This window comes from Drosophila ficusphila, unplaced genomic scaffold (genome assembly GCF_018152265.1).
Source record: "Drosophila ficusphila isolate 14025-0441.05 unplaced genomic scaffold, ASM1815226v1 contig_607, whole genome shotgun sequence".
In the NCBI taxonomy this organism is placed as follows: domain Eukaryota; kingdom Metazoa; phylum Arthropoda; class Insecta; order Diptera; family Drosophilidae; genus Drosophila; species Drosophila ficusphila.
Genome location: NW_025064537.1, coordinates 1,933,090 through 1,958,007, shown reverse-complemented (window position 1 = coordinate 1,958,007; position 24,918 = coordinate 1,933,090). Strand labels below are relative to the sequence as shown.

Below are 24,918 nucleotides of genomic sequence, written 5' to 3'. Positions count from 1 at the left end.
ATATATTTTTCGATCTTTCCTATGGCAGCTATATGATAGAGTTTTCCAATTTTGACAAAATTGAATCGGAAATTTAATAGTAGTTAGAAAATGACATATGGAAAAATTAAATCGATCTGATCAAAAACAACTGTTGGAGAATTTTTTATTTCATTCTCTCTTATGGGAGCTATCCGACAAAGTCGGCCGATCCGGCCCGTTCCAACTTATATACTGCGTGCAATAACTTCACAACTTTTGGGAAAGTTTCAGCAAGATAGCTTTAAAACTGAGAGACGTACAGATGGATTTGGATTCTGATCGTGATGCTGATCAAGAATATACATATATACTTTATGGGGACTGAGGTGTCTCCTTCACTGCGTTGCAAACTTCTGACTGATATTATGATACCCTTTGCTCTGCAGGGTATAAAAATACGACTCTTGTACAGAAAAATTTAATAATCGTTGGAGAAGTACTTTATTTGTTTAATGTTTATCGGCTTAAAATTTTAAGAAAAATCTATTTTCGTATGTAAAGATCCCTCCCCTTCCCCTTAAGGAGTACTATACTTTATAGCTGAAATTTTAATTATACGTTTCATATATTTAATTAAATTTTTAAATTAAATTAATTTAGTGTAAAATTTGCCAAAAAATCTTTTATTGGCATATTTTGTTATCAGTAAACTACCTTTACTATCACTTTTAAATTGAATGAATTATAAGTAAAGAAACTGATAAGAAATTTCAGTTTAATAACCAAGAATTTTGAGCTTCCCATTCATAATGTTGTGACGGCAAAATGAGAAAGTACGCAGCTGAATCATAATTCGGGGAAATCAAAGAAAAACAAACGTTATTTCTATTCTGCCATACTGAACCCGACTTAATGCTTATTTGATATGTCTTGAATCAACAAAAAGTATGTTTTTTATGTAAATATTGTCCGTTAGTTTTCCTAAAATTTCTATAACTGCTCCAAAATATCCGCTTTTCGTTCGTATTTTTTTGGCGTGAAGTATTTCCTTCAATGCGTTAAAATCTGTTGTGCCTATTTAAACCTTTTTTCAACTATCTTAATAAGTGGAAGAACTTTGGGTTTAGGTTTCGAGCCTCTAAAATCTAAGCTATATCGAAAAAAATCTTACAATTAATTTAATTGATTTAATTGTCACCAGTATTAATGTTGAGATCTCAAAAAGTAGGTATACATGCTTGATAGTTAGAATTAAAGATTCTTGTTTCTGATACACAGCTCATGCCCTATTTTATGCCCAAAGTCGGAGAAATTATATCGCAACAAAAGTTTCGAAAATACAGCAATAATATTAATATTAATATTAATATTTTTCATTTAAGTAACCTTATACTGACTCGACTATATAATTTTTTGCCTGTTTTTATTGCCAGTAGTTCATGCGAATCAAACTCATATTTATGAAAAAAGGTTCAGTTTAACAAGTATTTTTTGTATCATGTCGTCTTGGTTAAAATACTAATGACTGTTATCTTATTTGTTGCATATACAACACAATATATACAATCAAAGTCCAAATTATTTTCCAACAAAAAAATTAAGATCATGTAAATTTAGTTTTTCTGATGCTCATTTATTATGTTTTTAAATGCTGTTTACAATACCAACGAGTATAAACAGACTACAGTGGAGATTATCCCTAGGTATTCACGGAAAGAAGAGCGAGCAATTGCAGCAGAATTGAGGAGGTCATCATAGTTGTCCGTGGATTCCTCGTTTGATCCTGTAATTGAATCGAGCCACTCTTTAAACTTTTCGTCGGAATCCTCATCACTGTCCCAATTCCTGGAGAATGAGTAAGTGCTGGGAATGTAAGAGCTTCGGAAAGAACTGGAACCGGATAGCTTCTTTAGAGTTCTCTTGGTAACCGATTCGGAATTGTAGCTCGGCGGTCTCTCGTGTATGTTTGTTCGAGCTCCGCCCACAGGATTCGAGGCTGAGTAGGCCGGGGGAGGTCCTTTGGGTGAATCGTTTGAGCTTCCGAAGCTGAAGTACGAGGGAGGAGGCTTTGGTTTCGAGGAGGACGAAAAGAGGGAAGAATAAGAAGGCGGACTGTAGGACCTCGAGGACGACCAACTGGAACCAAAACTGGAACTCGAACTGGATCTGGAACTGGAACTGGGACTCCAACTGGATCGGGAACTGGAACTTGAGCTACTGCGACTGCTGCCATAGGACTTTCCAACGGCAATTTCCGTATTTAAGGCCAACACCAGGAGCAGCAACACCATCAGGCTGGGACTGAACCGTTTCCGGGGTGTCTTCATTCTGAAATGGATCGAATTATTCAAATATTTACTATTATTTATATTTATTATTTGGAATATTATATGAATTAAGTAATATCTTTTATATTTTATTTTTATTTTATATTATTTTATTATTAAAATAAACCTTTTTTAATATTGTAACTTTTCAAGTTATTCTACATTTGAATAAGTCTTAAAAAAACTTGGCAAAGATACCTCTGTTTTAATATAGTTTTGTATTTTTCACTTACTTTTTGTGGGAATTATTTCTTTAGTTGTTTCTGGCGTGAGTGATTTTTGATTTGGCTCTGTGCAAAGTTTTCGGAACGACTGATCGACGAAAGAAACAGCCCGCCTTTTAAATATTCCTCTGGATCGGATTTCGGTGATAATGCTCAGCTATTATCAGAGCAGCGGAAGCGTGCGAAACCAAAAATGTGTCTATTGACGCTGGAGTCATAAACCAAACGATTTCGCATAATACAGATTTAACGGGAAAGCCAGAAGCGGTAAGGCAAGTTGTACTGTAAATATTTTGACAACTTAATTAACAGATGAAAAGACCTCCCTTTTTCATTTTTTTTAAATTATAATAAATCACTTTCGCTTCGTACTCACTTTTAGAATCTGCATGCTTAGTTAAAAGAAAAGGCGAACACGCCTCCAAGGAGAATGGAAGTAAAATTTTGGTGTAGAAAACTTAAATAAAGCTGTCATTCAAATTGTGGGCGCCACATAGTTACGCGGCTTGTGGGCGTAAAATAAGGCGTGGCAGATAAAAAAAAAACGCATTTTGTTGCGTATTCATGAGTAAGTATCCAAGCTTACGATCCCAATTGTTGTGACATGAAAACTGCGTGCGCCCCAATAACTTAACAAACTTGTGCTGTATACGAATTAGAAGTATACACAAATTAATCCCAATATTCTATCTCTTATAGTTTTCGAGATCCCACCGATAGATCGGCTCGTCAAAAGTTTCTGACCAAGAATATTTATATATTTATATATATATTATATAAAACAATACGGGTATTATGGAGAAAAAAGATTTTTTCGATATAGATAAATAAATTTATTTTATTTAGATTTTATATTTAAGATTGTATTTGGAAAAAACAGTTTGCAGTTTAAAGTTTCAAAATACAAAATCTTGTAAATTTTTTAAAAATAAAAAACCATGGATATTTTTAATTTTTGGCGGCTAAAAAAAACGAAAAATTGTCAATTTGTGGGAATGACACCACTATTGTACAAAACATAAATATCGTTATGTTCTTTTATGCCAAAAATGTTTTCAAAATTTTAAATAAACCAACAGGGTGGTTTTGTTTACTATATTGTATTTTATTTTTAAGGGCGGAAAATAACTTTTTTTCAATTTAATAATGTAAATGTCAGTTAATTTAAAATTTAGTTTAAGGTTTGTCAAAAAACCCTCTTCTAATAGCGTATTTTGTTATCAGTAAACAAGCTTTACTATTACTTTTAAATTGAATGCGAATTATAAGTAAAGAAACTATGATAAGAAATTTCATTTTCAGAGCCCAGAATTTTGAGATTCCCATTCATAATGTTGTGACGACAAAAGTAGAAAGTACGCAGCTGAATCGTAATTCGGGGAAATCAAAGTAAAACAATCATAATTTCTATTCTGCCTAACTAATAATTCGTATTAAATATGTTTTGAAACAACATAAAGTTGACTTTTTTAGCTTATTATGTAAATATTGTCATTAGTCAGTCATTCCTATGACTGGTTTGAAATTTCATGTCCTTTGAAAATATTTTAAACAGAAACAGATAATCGTTTCGTATCTTGGCTTGTCCGACAAAACAGACTGCTGAAAAGCAATATTTATATTCTCGTACCTTTAGGGGCTTGACGTATTTTCTTCAATGCATTGCAATCTGTTGAGCTTAGTAATACATTTTTTCAATTGTATTGATAAGCAATAGAACTTTGAGTTTTATCAAAGCAAGCGAAAAATTAACTAAATTTATTTAATTGTTGAAATCTTAAGAACTAAACTAAACTGCTAAAAAGTAAGGATTAAAGATTCTTGTTTTTGATAAGTAGATCACGCCTTTTCTTTGCCCAAAAATATTTATCGCAACACCTGCTTTGAAAAGCATTGATTAATATCATGCGAATTCATTTAGTGAGTTGATTGTAATTTTATTGGAGCAACCTTGATCTGACTCGGCTTAATCGTTTTTCCTTGTTTTTTTTTGCCATTAGCTTCTACGTATGAAACACATATTTATGCAAAAAGGTGAACTTAAACACGCATTTTGTTTATTGATTTGGGAAAAAATAATGATATCCCAATAGTTATCTTATTTATTACAAATTTTACACCGCAACCGATTACAGTCCAAATTGTTCTCTTCCATAAAAATTAATATAGGGTAAATTAGCTTTTTCGGATGCAAATTTATTATGAGTTCAAATGTTGATTACAATAACAACGAGCTTAAGCAGACTACAGTGGAGATTATTCCTAGGTATCCGTGGAAAGAAGAGTGAGCAATTGCAGCAGAATTGAGCAGCTCTTCATAGTTGTCCGTGGATTCCTCGTGTAAATCTTCATAGTTGTCCGTGGGTTCTTCGTATTTGATTTCAGCAATTGCGTTGAGTAGCTCTTGAAATTTATCGTTAGAATCCTCGTCACTGGAGAATATGGAACTGCTGGGAATGTCAGAGTTTCGCCAAGAACTGGAACCCGATAGCTTCTTTAGAGCTCTCTTGGTAACCGATTCGGATTTGTAGCTCGGCGGACTCTCGTGCATGTTGGTCCGAGCTCCGCCCACAGGATTCGAGGCTGAGTAGGCCGGGGGAGGTCCTTTGGGTGAATCGTTTGAGCTTCCGAAGCTGAAGTACGAGGGAGGAGGCTTTGGTTTCGAGGAGGACGAAAAGAGGGAAGAATAAGAAGGCGGACTGTAGGACCTCGAGGACGACCAACTGGAACCAAAACTGGAACTCGAACTGGATCTGGAACTGGAACTGGGACTCCAACTGGATCGGGAACTGGAACTTGAGCTACTGCGACTGCTGCCATAGGACTTTCCAACGGCAATTTCCGTATTTAAGGCCAACACCAGGAGCAGCAACACCATCAGGCTGGGACTGAACCGTTTCCGGGGTGTCTTCATTCTGAAATGGATCGAATTATTCAAATATTTACTATTATTTATATTTATTATTTGGAATATTATATGAATTAAGTAATATCTTTTATATTTTATTTTTATTTTATATTATTTTATTATTAAAATAAACCTTTTTTAATATTGTAACTTTTCAAGTTATTCTACATTTGAATAAGTCTTAAAAAAACTTGGCAAAGATACCTCTGTTTTAATATAGTTTTGTATTTTTCACTTACTTTTTGTGGGAATTATTTCTTTAGTTGTTTCTGGCGTGAGTGATTTTTGATTTGGCTCTGTGCAAAGTTTTCGGAACGACTGATCGACGAAAGAAACAGCCCGCCTTTTAAATATTCCTCTGGATCGGATTTCGGTGATAATGCTCAGCTATTATCAGAGCAGCGGAAGCGTGCGAAACCAAAAATGTGTCTATTGACGCTGGAGTCATAAACCAAACGATTTCGCATAATACAGATTTAACGGGAAAGCCAGAAGCGGTAAGGCAAGTTGTACTGTAAATATTTTGACAACTTAATTAACAGATGAAAAGACCTCCCTTTTTCATTTTTTTTAAATTATAATAAATCACTTTCGCTTCGTACTCACTTTTAGAATCTGCATGCTTAGTTAAAAGAAAAGGCGAACACGCCTCCAAGGAGAATGGAAGTAAAATTTTGGTGTAGAAAACTTAAATAAAGCTGTCATTCAAATTGTGGGCGCCACATAGTTACGCGGCTTGTGGGCGTAAAATAAGGCGTGGCAGATAAAAAAAAAAAACGCATTTTGTTGCGTATTCATGAGTAAGTATCCAAGCTTACGATCCCAATTGTTGTGACATGAAAACTGCGTGCGCCCCAATAACTTAACAAACTTGTGCTGTATACGAATTAGAAGTATACACAAATTAATCCCAATATTCTATCTCTTATAGTTTTCGAGATCCCACCGATAGATCGGCTCGTCAAAAGTTTCTGACCAAGAATATTTATATATTTATATATATATTATATAAAACAATACGGGTATTATGGAGAAAAAAGATTTTTTCGATATAGATAAATAAATTTATTTTATTTAGATTTTATATTTAAGATTGTATTTGGAAAAAACAGTTTGCAGTTTAAAGTTTCAAAATACAAAATCTTGTAAATTTTTTAAAAATAAAAAACCATGGATATTTTTAATTTTTGGCGGCTAAAAAAAACGAAAAATTGTCAATTTGTGGGAATGACACCACTATTGTACAAAACATAAATATCGTTATGTTCTTTTATGCCAAAAATGTTTTCAAAATTTTAAATAAACCAACAGGGTGGTTTTGTTTACTATATTGTATTTTATTTTTAAGGGCGGAAAATAACTTTTTTTCAATTTAATAATGTAAATGTCAGTTAATTTAAAATTTAGTTTAAGGTTTGTCAAAAAACCCTCTTCTAATAGCGTATTTTGTTATCAGTAAACAAGCTTTACTATTACTTTTAAATTGAATGCGAATTATAAGTAAAGAAACTATGATAAGAAATTTCATTTTCAGAGCCCAGAATTTTGAGATTCCCATTCATAATGTTGTGACGACAAAAGTAGAAAGTACGCAGCTGAATCGTAATTCGGGGAAATCAAAGTAAAACAATCATAATTTCTATTCTGCCTAACTAATAATTCGTATTAAATATGTTTTGAAACAACATAAAGTTGACTTTTTTAGCTTATTATGTAAATATTGTCATTAGTCAGTCATTCCTATGACTGGTTTGAAATTTCATGTCCTTTGAAAATATTTTAAACAGAAACAGATAATCGTTTCGTATCTTGGCTTGTCCGACAAAACAGACTGCTGAAAAGCAATATTTATATTCTCGTACCTTTAGGGGCTTGACGTATTTTCTTCAATGCATTGCAATCTGTTGAGCTTAGTAATACATTTTTTCAATTGTATTGATAAGCAATAGAACTTTGAGTTTTATCAAAGCAAGCGAAAAATTAACTAAATTTATTTAATTGTTGAAATCTTAAGAACTAAACTAAACTGCTAAAAAGTAAGGATTAAAGATTCTTGTTTTTGATAAGTAGATCACGCCTTTTCTTTGCCCAAAAATATTTATCGCAACACCTGCTTTGAAAAGCATTGATTAATATCATGCGAATTCATTTAGTGAGTTGATTGTAATTTTATTGGAGCAACCTTGATCTGACTCGGCTTAATCGTTTTTCCTTGTTTTTTTTGCCATTAGCTTCTACGTATGAAACACATATTTATGCAAAAAGGTGAACTTAAACACGCATTTTGTTTATTGATTTGGGAAAAAATAATGATATCCCAATAGTTATCTTATTTATTACAAATTTTACACCGCAACCGATTACAGTCCAAATTGTTCTCTTCCATAAAAATTAATATAGGGTAAATTAGCTTTTTCGGATGCAAATTTATTATGAGTTCAAATGTTGATTACAATAACAACGAGCTTAAGCAGACTACAGTGGAGATTATTCCTAGGTATCCGTGGAAAGAAGAGTGAGCAATTGCAGCAGAATTGAGCAGCTCTTCATAGTTGTCCGTGGATTCCTCGTGTAAATCTTCATAGTTGTCCGTGGGTTCTTCGTATTTGATTTCAGCAATTGCGTTGAGTAGCTCTTGAAATTTATCGTTAGAATCCTCGTCACTGGAGAATATGGAACTGCTGGGAATGTCAGAGTTTCGCCAAGAACTGGAACCCGATAGCTTCTTTAGAGCTCTCTTGGTAACCGATTCGGATTTGTAGCTCGGCGGACTCTCGTGCATGTTGGTCCGAGCTCCGCCCACAGGATTCGAGGCTGAGTAGGCCGGGGGAGGTCCTTTAGGTGAATCGTGTGAGCTTCCAATACTAAAGTACGAGGGAGGGGGCTTTGGCTTCGAGGAGGACGAAAAGAGGGACGAATAAGATGGCGGACTGTAGGACCTCGAGGAAGACCATCTGGAACCAAAACTGGAACTCGAACTGGATCTGGAACTGGAACTGGGACTCCAGCTGGATCGGGAACTGGAACTTGAGCTACTGCGACTGCTGCCATAAGACTTTCCAACGGCGATCTCCGTGTTTAAGGCCAACACCAGGAGCAGTAACACCATCAGGCTGGGACTGAACCATTTTCGCAGTGTCTTCATTCTGAAATGGATCCAATTATTCAATTACTTACTTTTATTTATATTTTTTATTTTGATTATTATTTGGATTAAGTAAAAGCTATTATATATTTAAGTCCTGTGGTTTAGCAATGTAGCAATATAAGTAAACATTAATTTATCTAAACAAATTGAAAAAATACGTTCGTTTTAAGAATATGGATACGCGTATCATAAAGAATCTTATTGCTCTTATAAATATTTTTTATGAATTCTCTTAGGGGCGGACTCAAAACTTAAAGTGTCTCTTGATTTAAAGACCTTTATTTTAATTTTAAATTAAGCGTTTTTAATATTTTAAACTTTTCTAGTGATTCTGCATTTGAATAACCCTTAAAATCCTTGACTAAAGATACCCCTGTATTACCATAGTTCTGTTAATTTAACTTACTTTTAATGAGAATTATTTCTATAGCTGTTTCTGCCGTGAGTGATTTTTGATTTTGCTCCGTGCTAAGTTTTCAGAACGACTGATCGTAGAAAGAAACAGCCCGCCTTTTAAATATTCCTCTGGATCGGATTGAGGTGATAATGCTTTGCCATTATCAGAGCAGTTTGCGCGTGCAAAATAAAAACATTTTGCTAGTGTTTGGGGCTTCCAAAAAAACACATTTCTCATTATTAGGAATTACAAGAAAAGCCAAATGGGCGGTCAGAGCGATGATTTAGCGAAACTAATTTTAAGGCTAACTAAAAAAATTACAGCTTAAAATATTGAGACAAGAAAAGCTTACACATTTTAAGGTAACAATTATAATTAGCGTTCTGTATTACCTTTGTAAAGAAAGAAAGGAAGTTTTGCTACTCATACAACTTTTTTTTTAAAAAAGTGTTAGCAAGAATATTTTATCGATCGGGCAGGTTAGAAATATATCATATTACCTAGTTATCTTTTGAGCTAGGGTTTTATGTAATTGTTTTCTCGATGTTCCTAAAACTGTGACAAGTAAAATAGAATTGAAACTTGAGGAGAGGGAAGACTTTTAAATATTGCTTGCTGCGAACTCATTTTTGTCAAATGAATTTTTGCACGCTAGGCTTTTTCTTGCCCGATGAAATTCCTGAGGCATCGGAAATCGGGGAAGCCCCTGGGATAGAGGGCTCCAGATTTGCCTTGATATCCAAGTCGCGTTCGCTCAGCACATGATTTTATTTCTTTTCCATCACTCAATGGAATGCTTTTCATTGGTTTCCAGTAGCAACTGATTGGCAACTAAGATGACTTGTAACTTTAAACTGTAAACTTAGTGGACAGAATTTCAGTTCTGGGTTGTTTAAAGAAGTGGTGACAACTCAAAACAATACGTGCCTGTATTTGGATAGAAATCTATCGTTTTTTACGAGTTTTTAACTACTCAGTATTCAATTAAATTATAAAAGTCGTGGGTTATATTTTTTATCAGGTTTTTGTTGGGCCACTGTAACAAATACATATCTAGGAAGTTTTATTAATTATATATAAAATTCTTAAGAGTCATTTCTTAAAAATGCTATCGCAGGCAAATGAAACCATTTGAAGTATGTGACTCATTAAAAAAGACTTCCCGGTTAGCACTTCGTCTTTAAGTAAGAATTGGTTATAAAGATGTTTGCAGTATCGGTTTTCAGTAAAAACAGTAGCTCGCAACTAATATCCCCAAGCTCTGGATGAGGGTTAAATGTCCAAGGGTCCTTTGTGCCAGTTGGGATCCAGATATACTGATATCTTCGTAATCCGGAGGCAGTGGTGGTGCTGGATAGCAGGCGATCTGTTCCACCTCTACGGTCTGAGTGGAGTTATTTGGATCCGGTTGAGTCACTTTTATAGGAGCACAAATGAGGGGGCCATCAGGTGGCGCACTGGGAACAACTGCATCTGAGGCAGCCAGCGGACCAGAAGATTCAAGAGCACCCTGAGTTCCAGGAGCAATAGGAGTTTCATTTGGCTGAAGAGGAGTGAATGGATCAGCCGGTGTTGGTAGCAGGGGATCCAGGGAAGGAACTGGTGGAGCTGGGGGAACTGGTAGTCCTGGATATTCAGAGGTCGGAGGTGCCGGGGGAGCTGCATACGAAGGAGGCACAGGCAGAAAAGGAGAAACCGATTCTGGATTTCCTGCTGCATTCATCGCTGTAGTTCCAGATCCCAGATCAGTTGTGTTCACTGGTCCAGGAGGTCCGTTGTTGATCACGATGATCTTGGTATCACTTCCGTGGCCACCGGAGGAGGAAGCTGAACTGCCAACCACTTGGGTGTTAGTCGGAGTAAGGGCGTGTCCCAGGATGGCTCCACCCACGGCTCCAGCGACGAGACCAGTGCCTATAAGAAAGTGATTCATACTAGTAAGTAATGTGCTTACTTGGAAATTATTATGACTTGCAGAGGGAATTATAATTTGACTCGTATGTATATATGTACATATATGTATGTTCATTGAATCTTATTTTAATGTTGAATAATATAATTTGTGTTGATATTGTGTTTTTCTTATATGTATTTCGTTCTTATTCACATTATTTCAGTAACGTTAGAACGCTATTTCGTTTTTGGCTATTATTACGCATTTTTTAAAATTTTCTGATAATATCCACATTTGGATATGAAACAACATTCTCTGGCTGCCAAAAAAAAAAAAAAAACACTTTGGTATTTAAAATGATGAATTAATAATGTATTTATAATTATTTTTAATTCGCTCCAAACTCACCCAATCCCAAGCCTGAGGAAGATTTTTGAGGCGCCTGGGGATAGTAAACGGCTCCTGCTGGCATGGATGATCCTGCGGGCAAATAGGTGGCTCCTTGCGGAAGTGTTTCAGGATTGTAATACGTATTTCCTGCACCAGTGGTGCTGTTGTGGTTTCGGTTGCGGTTGTTGTAGTGGGATCCACGGTAGCGGTGCCTGCGACTAAAAGTTAGGCCGCCTAAAAGTCCCCCACTATCCGAGTGGGAGGAGTACGAGTGTGAAGGAGAAGAGTAGGAGTGAGAAGGCGACGAGTGGGAAGAGTAGGACTGAGAAGGCGACGAGTGGGAAGAGTAGGAGTGAGAAGGAGAAGAGTGGGATGAGGACGAATGGGATGAATGGGATGAGGACCGATGAGATGAGTGCGAGGAGGACTTTCTTCCTCCCAATCTAAATTTAAATTTGGCATCCACATCTCCGGTGGCTAGGATCAAGACTAGGTAAAGCACCACGATCAGGGCGCCACTGCGCCGCTCTAAGTTTAAAAGCATTCTGAAATGAGTTAAAATTATTTATATTAGGTAACACAATGTACCGATCTTAAGGCCAGGTTCCTCTCAACAATTTTGAAAAAATGAAAATTTTTTTTTTTCATAAATTGCTACTATATACTTGTCGAAATAGTATAAAATAAGTCCCGAAGGTCAGCAAGGCCGAGAAGTAGGTGTAAAAGAGTGAGGAGCGCTGCTGGTAGTACGGCCGATCGAACGCCTTAAAAACTTTAAACTGAATTTTCTCCGAACCACGTTTTTTCGCATGGATGACACTCTCATTTCAAAACTATGGCACTTATCGATTTGAACCAAACGGCATTTTACTCTTAATATGTCTGGCTATGGCCGGTACCAGAATCAGAAATATTCATTATTTTTTAAAAAAGTTATAAACAATTATAAGTGAAAAAAAGGGTTAAAAAAAATTCAAAAGTCCGCCATTTTTTTATTTTTCATGGAAAATTTTTCATTCTGGTACCGACCATAGCTACTTCGATGCAGAACACGAAACTATTTTGGTTTTTGCATTCAGATAATTATTTTTCAAGTAATCGTGTCATCCATCTACGATTCGGAGGAGTTTCAGCAGTCATTTTCAGGACCGCCATTTTGAAAAAAAAATTTAAAAAATTTTTTTTAGTAATTTCATATACATACTTTCATATATAAAAAAATTGAATACTCAACATTTTTTGTTATGAAAATAAAATTAATTGAAAAAAGTACGTTTTTCAGAGGAACCTGGCCTTAAGAAACAAAACACTTTAATGCAAAATCGGTCTTAGGTTAACAATTTTCCTCATAAATACGTTCGTGTTTTGTTTATCAGTGTGACGTCGAGTTCTTTATGCATCCTCAAGTTCAGCAGCTATAGCAAAAAACACCAGCTAATGAGATATATAAATGTACATATACTGAAACTCGCATAATTCGCAACACTCTTATCTCTTTGCATGAGTTTCTCTTAAGTCTGCTTTCTCTTAACCAAAAATTGGCATAAATTGATCGCTTATCTTTATCAAATCTAAAAACAAAAACTCTATAATTATAAAGAATTAACTTTCATGCTGTATTTTATTTTCGTATCATAAAAGAAATTGTAAATGAGATAGTTAAATAAGAAGACATAATTGAGTATGTTTATGAAGATTACAAATTTCTAAAACCTTTTTTGTTAGCCTAAATTGAACAGGTCGTTTTTATAAATGACTACTATATACAAAATATTCAATTAAAGCTGCCCAATAATGAGTCTGCAGATATGACACATGCCTAATCAATTTTAATTTGGTTTTTGCTGTATACATCGGAGACATATTCAAATAAAATCCAGTTTACAAAATCAAAATTAGAAAGTTTTATTGTACAGCAATTACGCATTGAATCGGATTTGTTGCTTGAGCAGATTTGTATAATTTTCATCACAATTTATTATTTGCATTTTTTCCTCAAGGTATACATATAAAAACAAAAAACAACACCAAATTATATATTGCAGCTGTCTGCTTTGGAAGACACAATTTTCTTAATTTCGATGGTCAGCACCCCACCCTTGTCTTTAAATGGAAACCACTTTATATTTGATAATTACTTCGCTTTATTCCGGCGCACCAAATTTTGTTTCGGTTTGTACAAAGTTTCTCGATCAACTGACCACAAAAAATTGCTATCGTTTTGTGTTTTGCTCTGAAGAAGACTTCGGGGAGCAAAGCAGCAGCTGAGCAGCTTGTATCTTACCCATTATTGAATATTATAAAAAAGATGTATGTTGAATCTAAAAATAAAACTACACAGAAAGAATTTCATACCACAATATTAATATATTTTTTAAAAAGTGCTCAACAAGGTAAAAACATTTTTTAGGTGTAATTTTGTTATTTTACAACTAAAATTTTATTATTTTTATTTTTTCTTTAAGCAAACTAATAATACAAAGTTTTCAGTTTTTAATACTATTTCGATGGATTTAAGAAAGTTATTTTCGCACCGCTTAAAAGACGAACAAAAATTTTATTTGTTTAATAAATCCAATGTTAATTATTTTCCTACACACATTTAAAATTTAAAATTTTTTTGGATGTTCTTGTCAAACATTTTTAAACCGTTTTATTGTTTTCATTTGAAGGAATTAGAAGTATTAAGATAAAATCTTTAGAACTGAAGAAGGTGCAGACATTTTTTTTAGTTTACGAATTAAACTTAAGTTTGAAAAAAATTAAAATAATAAAAAAAAACTTGTTGAATAAAAAAAAATTTGACTTCGGTTTGCTGACGACAGATTCGTCTGAATCAAGTTACTTGTTCTTCAAACGCTTTCAAAAAAAAAATTATCTAACATAGAACCAAAAACTTTCTTGCCCCACATTCGTGTAAATTAAATTATTGCTAAGAAAAATATAAAATTTTAAACTAAATTCATAAATGATTTAAAAAAAAAAAAGCTTGCATATAATACTAGTTTTCAAATGATATTGCATATGTTATTATTACCTATGTATTACCTTAAAAAATATATTATGTATTATCATATAACATTTTTTTTTAGTTTTGGAATATTAGAGTATTAGTTGTCAATTTATCAACTTGAAACACTGTACCATCAGGAAAGCACATATAATGAAATATTAAAAAATACCTTTTTTAAGCAAGATTAAAAATCATTAGTTTCATTCAAGTTTTATTTAATTGTCGCTCTGTAAAGCTAGCTTTATAAATCCGTAGGTCCCAATACCCCTTTTAGAAACCGACACTTGTGAATGTTGATAGCTTGATTTATTTATTGGTGGCTTACTTTAAGGTCTAACAGAACTACGAGTATATATCAAAAATTCGATTTTTTACAAAATATATAAGAAGAACCCTCTGGGGGGTTAGACATACAAATCCATTTGAATCTCGTATTCCACAAAATGGAAATAAATTAGATAAAGCTCTGCGGTTGCAAATGACACTGCGTCCTTGAGTGGGGAAGGGCTTATGTGGAGATGGGTTCTCAGTGGAGGCAGAAGGCCACCATCAGGGTCAGCACCGTGGAGATGAGGCTGAAGTGCCCAAAGGATCGCTCCGCCACACTGTGCGCATCCTTCAGTCCCGATTCCGCTGACAAGCGAGCCTGCGTTAGACCTGGCATCTTCATGATGTCCGGCTGACCTCCGGGAATAATGGGGGCCAAGGGCACAGATCCCTCGGGAATGGTCACGGGTGTGGTGGCTTGGAAGGGGGGCCAGTTGAACGGATCCGGGGGCGGAAACCGGAGCAGGAACAGCTTCTTGAACGGCCGGTGCCGTTCCATTGGCTGGAGGAGCGGCTTCCGGCGGTGGTGCCGGATAGCAGGCGATCTGCTCCTCCTCAATCGTCTTGGTGGGATCCTGCGGATCTGGCTTCGGTATCTTTACGGGCACGCAAATAATCTGGCCAGCCGGTGGTGCATTGGGGTCAGCTGGTGCCCCTGGGGTCGGTGGAACTGGGGCATTGGGATCCGCTGGGCTTGCAGCAACTGGAGCAACTGGAGAACCAGGAGCAACCGGAGTTCCAGGAGCAACAGGAATTCCAGCAGCAACAGGAGTTCCAGGGGCGGGAGCAGGAGCCGATGGATCAGCAGGAGCTGGTGGGGATGGACCCAAGGGCGCCAATGGAACCCCACCAGCAGCCGACGGAGCAGGAGGCACGGGAGCAGCTTGAGCACCAGGAGCAGGAGGAGCAGCATAGGAAGGCGGCACAGGCAGCGAGGGAGAAGCAGCTGGCTGAGCTCCTCCAGCATTAATCACCGTAGTGCCCGATCCCACATCCGTGGTGGTCACCGATCCAGGCGGTCCGTTGTTGATAATGATGATCTTGTCGTCGCCACCTTGGTTGCCACCGCCACCATAACCTCCTCCGCCACCGGAATAGGAATGGTCCACCACTCGGGTTTGAGTGGGAGTAAGGGCGTGACCCAGGATGGCACCACCCAGAGCTCCAGCAATAAGACCAGTACCTGCAGAAAAAGTAATATTGGTAAAGAAAGATTTCTACTTCAAAAGAGTGCCTTTAACTCACCCAATCCCAAACCAGAGGAAGACTTCTGCGGTGCTTGAGGATAGAAGACAGCTCCGGCTGGCAGGGCTCCTCCGGCGGGCAGGAAGGTGGCTCCCGCCGGCACTCCACCGGCGACGGGTCCTTGTGGATAGTAGGTGGCTCCGTGGGGAACTTGTCCAACCGGGTGGTAAGTGGCACCAGCCGGGTAACCACCGGAGGGATAGCCTCCGGAAGGATGGTAAGTGGCTCCGGCAGGAACCTGACCCGCTGGATAGTAGGTGGCTCCGTGGGGCACTTGACCCGCTGGGTGGTAAGAGGCTCCTGCCGGCAAATGGCCTGCTGGGTGGTAGGTGGCGCCAGCGGGAAGTTGACCCGCCGGATGGTAGGTGGCGCCAGCTGGCAACTGCTGGCGCGGATAGCTCGACTGCACGTTGTGGGCATTTGTGGCCGTAATGGGTTGGTGGTAACCACCCGAAGATCCAAATCCACCGGTGGAGTTATTGCGGCCCCGGTAGCCAGATGTGCCGTAGTAGTGCGGACCACTCGAACTGGAACTGGAACTGGGACTTGCAACTCCTGCTGGGCGCGGTGCATTCTGCAGATTGGTGTTGCTGTGGGTTTGGGTGGCTGCCGAGTAGCTGGGGGGCGCTGGCTTGTAGGAGGGATTGTAGGCCGGCGGACGCTCGTGGATGTTGGTGTGAGCCCCACCAGCAGTATTCGAGGCGGAGTACGCCGGCGGAGGTCCTTGCGGCTTGGCAGGCACATTCCATCCAATCGGAGAGGCGGGCGCCGAGGGAGCAGCACTGTGGGTCTGCGAAGTGCTCACCTTGCTCACCGGCTGGGAGCTACCTCCGTAGGACAGCCTCGCGTTATCCACGTTCGGAGCTGGGCGGTGCGCTGGTGCCGGGTGGTGCGCCGGAGCCGGGTGGTACGAAGGTGTGTAGGTGTGCGTCCGCCTGCTGCTGCTGGAGCTACTGGAGCTACCGCGGGATTTGCTGCCGCCGCCAAACTTCCACTTGGCATCCACATCCTCGGTGTTTAGCGCCAAAACCAGGAGCACCACTACCACTAGGCTGCCATTGAGCCGCCTCGGATAAATCGTCATTCTAAAATAGATTCAATTCTCAATTACTCACAATGAATTCGGGGTAAGTCTAAGTTTATTTTAAATATTATAATGTATGGGAAAACCCTTGGACAGTCATGATCAGCTGTCAAGTTTTAAATACGTAAGTAGAACTAAAAATTTTTGTTATTTTGTTAATATAATTTGTTAATGTAACTTTAATATTGAAATTCGTTTTATATTTAGACTTATTACAGGGTATAAAAGCAACTTATATAATTTCTTTTTATTTATTCCCCTACGGCACCCTGATTTCGTACGCGGTGTCAGTCATCATCAGTCAGCTTGGCTTTATTTTCATGTTTGCGTAAAAACAATTGATTCAATTTACACTGGTAATAAGTCAGAATTACGATAAAGCAACTGCAAATTACAGACTAAATTTGTAGGTCTATCGCTTTTACAAAGCTACGATTCTCCTTACTTCTGGCACTTTCCTTATCCACTTGAACTATTGAACAGTGACGCGTGTCACGCCCCGATTACCAAATTTACAGTAGGTTTGGTAAGGCCTGCCTCCTTCTTTTTGACCAAATTAGAAGCGCGTTATGCGTGTCTTGGGCGTCCGACTAATGGTAATTAACTTGCTGATTTGGGCGGCTTGTCGCGTTCGCGTGGCTACACTCCATTGAGTTTCGCCTTCAGTTCGCCAACACACCCAGCCTGAGGCCCAGAACTACAAACAGACGGATTTGGAGGTCAAGTCTTGGGGTTACAAGGCTGACGGAAGTTTTTTTATTGGGCCAGAAGCCTAATAAAAAATTACAAAATTGTTGCCAAACTAAAGTGGATTGATACAATATAATTTTGAATTCATAAAATCACTTTTTTTGCCTTTTAATAGCACCAAAGAAAAACCCTTTTTGTTTATTAGGCTTAAAATCAAATTATTTCAAGAAACAGAAACAAAGTTAAATAATCCATATTTTTTCTTTGTTTGGAACACAATTAAACCGTTATTTTGTTGAGAATTCTTTTTTATTTTTTCTAAACAAATGATTCTATTTGCAATTGTAGCAAACTTTTGTTGAGATCATACACATGCGTTCGAAGAAAACTGCAAGCGGTGCTAAAAATGCAATAAACTAGTTTGATGACTAGTTTACAGATTCTAATAATTTTTTTAAACAAAAAATTCTAAATAAAATGTAGCTGTGTTTTGTTTAGATCTGTCACATGCATTCGGGGAGAAATGCAAATGTGATAAACTAGTTTGAGCTAGTCATCAGTTCTAATATTTTTCTAAACAAACAATTCTACCTGTGATTTTAGTAGTCTTTTGTTTGGATCTGTCGCATGGACCCGGTGAAATGCATCTTCATGCGATGCTAACAACGTGATAAACCAGTTTGATGACTAATAAAACCACTGAACTGCAACGCATGCGCAGCTATGACGTCAACGGGGAAATCGTTCCACACGAAGCTGTTTACATCACGATTGTTTACTCATTGTCTCTCGATTTCTGCGAATTATACTAGCGCCGGATGGGACTTCTTATTTATTGAGAGGTTTGGTCCAGAAATCATGCGCTTATCGCTGTACAAAGTCAGATGTCAAAACGCTTACAGATTAGCACGCGTTAGAAGTCAAAAAAATTATATAGAAAATCACCAATCGTCATAATTGTACAAAAAAAAAAAACATGAATTCTAAATGTTTTTTAATATTCTGATCAAAAATGCCCAGCCATTAATGACTCTTTACGAAAATACGCACAAAATTAAGGTTACTCATTGAGAGAAATAGTCTAGAAAACGTTTTCTTATCAGATGCCTCTTATCTTGTGTCAGATGTCAATGTGCTCGGGTTTGACCACCAACGTTTCAATAGAATTGGTTTCTTCAATAATAAATGAATCACTTATTTGTTAAGCCTTGAAGAGAGCTTTGTTTGAACATGTCTTACATAATATATGGCAGAAATGCGATATCCCAGAGACGAAAGATATAAAAAAAAAAGTTAATGGGGCGTCGAAAGCCGGTTAGTTATGTGAGTTTTTGAGTGGGTGATTTTTAAAAATGGTTATGGCAAAAATAGTAATGTGCAGCTGAGTAAATAAGCAGCTCTCAAAACAAAATTAATTTATGTATGTTAAATTTAGTATTATTGTTTTTCAAATGAGATATAGCAGCTGTTTCTACAGATTACTATGAATGATCTGATGATCTAATACTTCAAAATTATGACACTAGCTTTCAAACCTATTACAATTGTTGCAATAACGTGCCAAAGCCGGCTAAAGAACTATACTGAAATGATACTTTTTCTATTAGCATTTTTGTATTTTACTAAAATACTACTTGTGTGCCTGAAATTAAAAGTCTAAGCTAGTCTTAATGAGTTAATGAGTTTTTCCCAATTCCTAGAATGTTTAGTTCGACCTCCATAAGTTCCGTTCTAATTGGTTCTGCCTCAATGCATCAAATCATAAATTTACTTTGTTGAAAATGTGTACATATGTATAATGTGTTCCCGCCTTTTCAAATGCGTTCTTTCTCATCTACAGAGATTTATTCATAACAAAATAGAATTTTCTAATTTTAAATCAACCTGTTGAGTGCACAACGCAAATTCGTCTATGTAGTAAATAAAAAAACTCCAATGTTCAGAGGGCTGTATGCACTTTATACCAAAACATTTGGTAATATAATATATTTGGCCATTCAATACTTTAAAGCATTTATGAACCTCAAACTGATTTTGATGGGCAACAGCCTTTTAATATGTCTGGCTTGTGTTGGCGATTCCTCAAATAAAATTTTTTTATTTTGTTTTGGAGTGACCTTCAAGGCGTACAAGCAATGCAAAAAAGAAATAAACAAAAAGCTGTCCCCGCAATTAGCTTTTAAAATTTAAATCAATGAACTTGCTTTTCAAGCCTTAAAAAATTCAAAACAAGTAATTTTTATAAACCCTAATTTTGACACAACACCGCACGTTTTGAGATGTATTAATCCTTAATTAGTTTAATATTTACTTTTGTTTGCTTTTTATTCCGCTTGATTTATTCACCGCGTGCGATTTTCGCTTTTGTTTCGTGCAAAGTTTCTCGAACAACTGAATTGAGCTGAAAAACCGTCCGTATTTAGCGTTTTCCCCTGGAGCGGACTGCGGCGAGCAGAGCGGCAGCAGAGCAGCGACAGCGGGAGCGAATCCAACAAGCTGCTGGCGTGCCAGTGGTCAGCACACTAAAAAAAATCAGCATGCATTGACCCTTTTTATTTGAATTTTCGAACGACGAATAAAAACTTTTAAAAATATTTAAAATATTAAAAAAAATATTAAATAAATAATATAATGTAAATAATAAAAATATTATTTAAATAAACTTTTTATGCTTAAAATATTTATGTTTTAAGTGCTACAGTGTTACGATTTTTTTCTGTGGGCTTACCGAATGCTCCCCACCGATTTCTCTTTATGTTTGACGTTTTTGGTGTTACTATATTGTCTCTTGGGCACTTTTATTTAATTTTAGCTTTTTAGTGTGCGCCTCCTAAGGGAATTTCTCATATTGTTCTTCAGCTTTTATCTTTGTGCTTTTGTACAATCATCCAGGGAATTAAGAGTGCATAAGATAAGGATTAGCGTAAGAGACAAGATTAACACGATAAACCCAAAAAATAAAAAATTAAATACAAAATTTACAGTCCTTGTCTTTTGTTTTGATCAAAATTAAATGAAAGATACATATGTGGTTTTAAAGGAATCTTTAACTATTTTATTCCTTGGCAGTCTGTTTAATTTTATACATTTAAAAGCTGATTTTAAAACTTACAAAACACTTTTATCCGGAAATAAATATATTACTATAAAATGTTACTATACTATATACATATTTAAATTTTTTTATTTTTTCCAACTTGTGTGAATGATATTACTTGGCAAAGCTACTCAGAACTTATGAATGTCAAAACTGTACGTCATATTCTCTTCGCGTTCAACCGTTCTTTTTATTTACTTTATTGCTCGACTTTGTTGCTGTAGTTTCTACTGCGGTTTTTGTTGTGGGTGTTGGTGGATTTAATGAGCGCCAAGTGAGCTTCATTGCTCTTGTTGGATCATCGCACGCTCACACTCGCACTCACAAAAGGCTTTTGTCTGCGTGTTTTGAGCTCGTGTCGCTACTTTGTTTTTGTTTTGACTATTCCCATTACTTGAGGTGCAAACGGGTATATTGTTCAAGAGAAACGTAGAGAAAACGAAAATGCACGGACTGAAATTTTTTAAACTAAAGTATTGAGTATTTTTGTAAAGTGTCAACAGTACAGTTAGCTAACTTTATATTTGCTTTTAAGCGAATGTTCGTGTTAAAAACACAGTGGGTAATATACTATATCACAACAGAAAATGGTACAAGGTATCTTGAAGTTCAAACACTGTCATAAATCCGCTATTCTAGTTTATTGTTTTCGTTTTTATTTGCCATCAACACCAAAGTCAACGTCTCAGTCGACGGTGACGTCGCTGCCAAAGTCGCAGTTGGCGTAGCGCTCTGCCTGTTGTATTTTTAAGCTCAGCTATTATATTATTGTTTAGGGTACTACGCTAAAATGTTGCCGAATTATTAGTAGTCATGATAAGAAAGAAAAATATTATAATTTAAGTGGTATTACAAAAATTAAGTGTTTAAATCTATAACTTTATTAAGTAAAAGGAAAGATATTTTTAAACCGATGCTCTAGGTTAATATTTGTAATTTCATGAAATTTTCAATTATCGAGTTTTTAAAATGTACTTAGCACTAAGATTTTAAACATTATACCACCATTAACATAGAAACAAAAGCTACAGTTTGTAAACCGCATAGTAGGTAAAATTAAACTGTTAACAAAATATGTTAACGAACAAAACCTAACATACTTTTAGGAAATAATTTTTCCGAGTGTATTCCCAACTTAGCAATTTTAATAAAGTCAAGGATGTTTCTGACGTTGTTTTATTTTTGTGGTCTTCTGGTTTGGGTCACCTTTTTGCGTGGTGACAACTAAAACTTGGTAAAGGTGAAAAGCTATCCCTTTAACTTTTAAATTTAACTAAAAGCTATATATTACTCAAGACTACTATCGTGACTAAGCTTCCTAAATATAAATAATACCAAAGTTTTTTAAGTCTAAACATTTTCAATACTTAATAGTCAACCTTTGTTTTGTTAATCAACAAAAATTAGTGATTAGCATTAAAGACTTTATCTTTAAGTTTTTCACTCCCCAATACAGAGGACCCATGTAAAAAAGTTTTGTACACCAGATGAAAAACAGCAGTTGCCAATAAGTTATCAATGTTTATTTAACTTTATTTTACTTATAGTCTATCTTAGGAGTACTCAAGAGGAGCGCACTTCCAGTGCGGCAGCTCTTGTGGCAACAAAGTTGGCCAGCTCGATTGGGCCACCACTGCCGCCATTGCTGACCTCATCACGTCCACCGCCTTCCGAGCCATTCTCCGCACCACTGACAATATCGCCGGCAACAATGGGTGGCTCAGTGGTTATGGTGGGCTGGATGTCCGGATTGTGGGGCGGTGCTGGAAAGCAAACCACCCGCTCGACTTCTCGCATCACCTCCGAGTTTTCGGGATCTGTTTCGTTGAGCATGATGGGAAAGCATATGATGCCGCCATCTGGATATGGTTGAGGAGTGGCCTCGAATTCCGGGGATTCCTCGCTGGAAACGGACTCACTCTCCCCCTCCCCCCTCGCCCTGCCCCTCCTCCTCCTCCTCTGTTATTGGATTTTCAGGAGGCACTACAGCAGAGGCTTCCCCCGAAATGGTGGTTTCGTTCTGCGCAACTCCCGCCTGTTGACCATTGTTCACGATAATGATCTGGCGACCATTTCCCTCCGGTGACGGAACTTCCTCTCGATTTCTGTGGTATGCGTGGTGACGGTGGCCAAACAGCAGGTTGTTCATCATGTGACCCGCCAGCATTCCGGTTAGGAAATCCCCAGTGCCTGTGTAGTTGAATAAAAGGGGGACATATAAAACTACTGAATTATTTCGGTTAATATGGACTAAGAAATTATTAAGTGACTTTGAGGTTTTGGCTGTAAAGAAAAGCTATATCTAGATTTCTTATACAACTGAAAAGGTTTTCAGTCCGATATGCTTCAAATTGAGTGGTTATTTTAATGAATATTAGTACGCTAAGTAATAAAATATAGAAACAACTTGAGTAGCATAAAAAAATATATTTTCTTTTAGATCTTTTATACTATTTACCGCACAAAATGAGAAATTGTTTTTATTTTATGTTAAAATAATATAATAAATACTTTATATTTTTTTTAATATTGAAAAGATTTAAAAAATTAAATTATAATTTTGGTTGCAAGTAGCCGGTTTTATTCAAGTGTTTATTAAAAAAATCAATCAACTGCTCTCATACATAAACTATTTTCTGCGTACCAATTTTGTTCGCTTGAACCGTTCTGATTTTTTATACAATTACATATTTATTTATCATGTTTATTTTTATCTCACTTTCATTTTCTTTTACGAGTTGAAAGCTTCACTTAACTTAAATATCACTCTAGATACTCACCCAGTCCCCTATTCATTCCCACAGGTGGTTGGGCGTAGTAAACCGCTCCCGCTGGCAAAGCCTGGGCATTTGCGTAGTACGTCCCGCTTCCTTGGCCAGGATACGATCCGTAGCCGTAGCCCGCTGGCATTTGCTGGCGCGGATAGCTGGGAATCTGCTGTTTGGAGGGCATTATCGGCTTCGGTGGTGCAGGTGGTGGTGGTGGTTTTGGCACCGTCATCGCCGTGTGCACCGGCGAACCGTTCACCACCCGCCTTCCACCGCCCGACGAAGATGGTTTCTTGTACTTGCGCCATCCGCCGAAGAGGCCTCCAAATGAACCACCGCCACGCCCCCTTCCGCCTCGAGCTTCAGCGGAGTGAAATATGGATGCTGCGATTAGCAACAGGCTGAGTGTCAAATACCAGGATCTCATCTTGATCGCGACGAATTGAAACTGATCTTTACTGATTGAATGGTGCGGACGAACTGGAGGCAGGCGGCACAACTGCGACGCGTTTATCCGAGGAAAGTGGCAAATGCGTGGGACGATGCCCTACGATTCGGCATAAGGCATATTCGATTTATTGTAATATTCAAAAATTAACAATAGTGATTCAAAACCAAATTTTAATATTTTTTTAAACAGTTTAAAAAAACATAACTGTCAAAACAATTTATATTGTGATTGCAATAAAGAAAGTAAGAAAGTATTTACGTGTTTTGTGAATTTATCCAGATGATTGAAAAATTGCTTAATAATACTTAAAGTTTTAAGGAATACATCTATTTACATAAATTAAGTGTCAAAAAAAAAATATGTACATTATTTATTTTAGTTTTTGTTAGTTTGAGTTTTCGACCGAAAAAATTAGTATCTTATACGTGTTAAGGTAGATGCGCTTTATAAATTAAGGATTAAGTTTGTAAAAAGTAATATTATTATTAATTTTGTAATACTTTTATAAGCTTTAGGGTCAGCCTATTTGTTGTGCAATACAAATTTTGTATGGACCTTGGTGCTCCGATCTCCGATTAAATCTCGGTAGGGCATTCCATCATTTTTCTTTTCAGACACACTCGTCCATCAGAAGCCTGCGAACACTTGCCCGTGGGCTTTTTCCCCTATCACTGAAAATTGAATGAGTGTCGACGTGTAATAATTCAATTGGCGCTAATTGAGACGAGCTCGCAAGTTCTCGGATTTTCTCTTGGAGACCGAAAAAACGGAATATCATGTTTTCGGGCGATGTTGATGCCTGCTGATGATGCGAAGGCAATTTGCCAAATGTGTCGCATCAAGTTTCATTACGGCGAAAATTCGAATCTTTAGCCGTTGAGGCCTGGATAGGCACAAAAGATAAACAACAACAGAGGAGAGATATGTACGTATGATATATGGTGTACTTGGGTCTCGTCACGTTGAAGATGACGACGGCGATCGCTCATGAACC

The 24,918-nt window shown here is 37.0% G+C and overlaps 4 protein-coding genes across 4 annotated transcripts; all 4 read right to left on the bottom strand.

The window, feature by feature from the left end:
- Nucleotides 1–1,616: 1,616 nt before the first annotated feature.
- LOC108098692 (uncharacterized serine-rich protein C215.13) lies at nucleotides 1,617–8,565 on the bottom strand. The gene is made up of 3 exons (XM_017201800.2): nucleotides 7,874–8,565; nucleotides 4,735–5,427; nucleotides 1,617–2,289 (listed from the first exon to the last, which is right to left on the bottom strand). Exons 1-3 carry the CDS (start codon nucleotides 8,563–8,565, stop codon nucleotides 1,617–1,619), a joined length of 2,058 nt encoding a protein of 685 aa, XP_017057289.2.
- A 1,433-nt stretch (nucleotides 8,566–9,998) lies between these two features.
- LOC108089122 (sialidase-like) lies at nucleotides 9,999–13,431 on the bottom strand. Its single transcript, XM_017187276.2, has 3 exons — nucleotides 13,388–13,431; nucleotides 11,268–11,794; nucleotides 9,999–10,879 (listed from the first exon to the last, which is right to left on the bottom strand). The coding sequence occupies exons 2-3, from the start codon at nucleotides 11,791–11,793 to the stop codon at nucleotides 10,188–10,190; spliced, it is 1,218 nt and encodes a 405-aa protein (XP_017042765.1). The 5' UTR covers nucleotide 11,794; nucleotides 13,388–13,431; the 3' UTR covers nucleotides 9,999–10,187.
- Nucleotides 13,432–14,665: 1,234 nt separating this feature from the next.
- On the bottom strand, nucleotides 14,666–20,021 carry LOC108089679 (basic proline-rich protein). The gene is given in 4 exon segments (XM_017188062.2): nucleotides 14,666–15,010; nucleotides 15,012–15,772; nucleotides 15,835–16,919; nucleotides 19,920–20,021. Coding segments are annotated over 3 exon segments (2,067 nt in total). The 5' UTR covers nucleotide 16,919; nucleotides 19,920–20,021; the 3' UTR covers nucleotides 14,666–14,788.
- A 2,192-nt stretch (nucleotides 20,022–22,213) lies between these two features.
- On the bottom strand, nucleotides 22,214–23,946 carry LOC108088968. The gene is given in 3 exon segments (XM_017187037.2): nucleotides 22,214–22,625; nucleotides 22,627–22,895; nucleotides 23,486–23,946. Coding segments are annotated over 3 exon segments (1,041 nt in total). The 5' UTR covers nucleotides 23,901–23,946; the 3' UTR covers nucleotides 22,214–22,268.
- Between the last annotated feature and the right edge of the window lie 972 nt (nucleotides 23,947–24,918).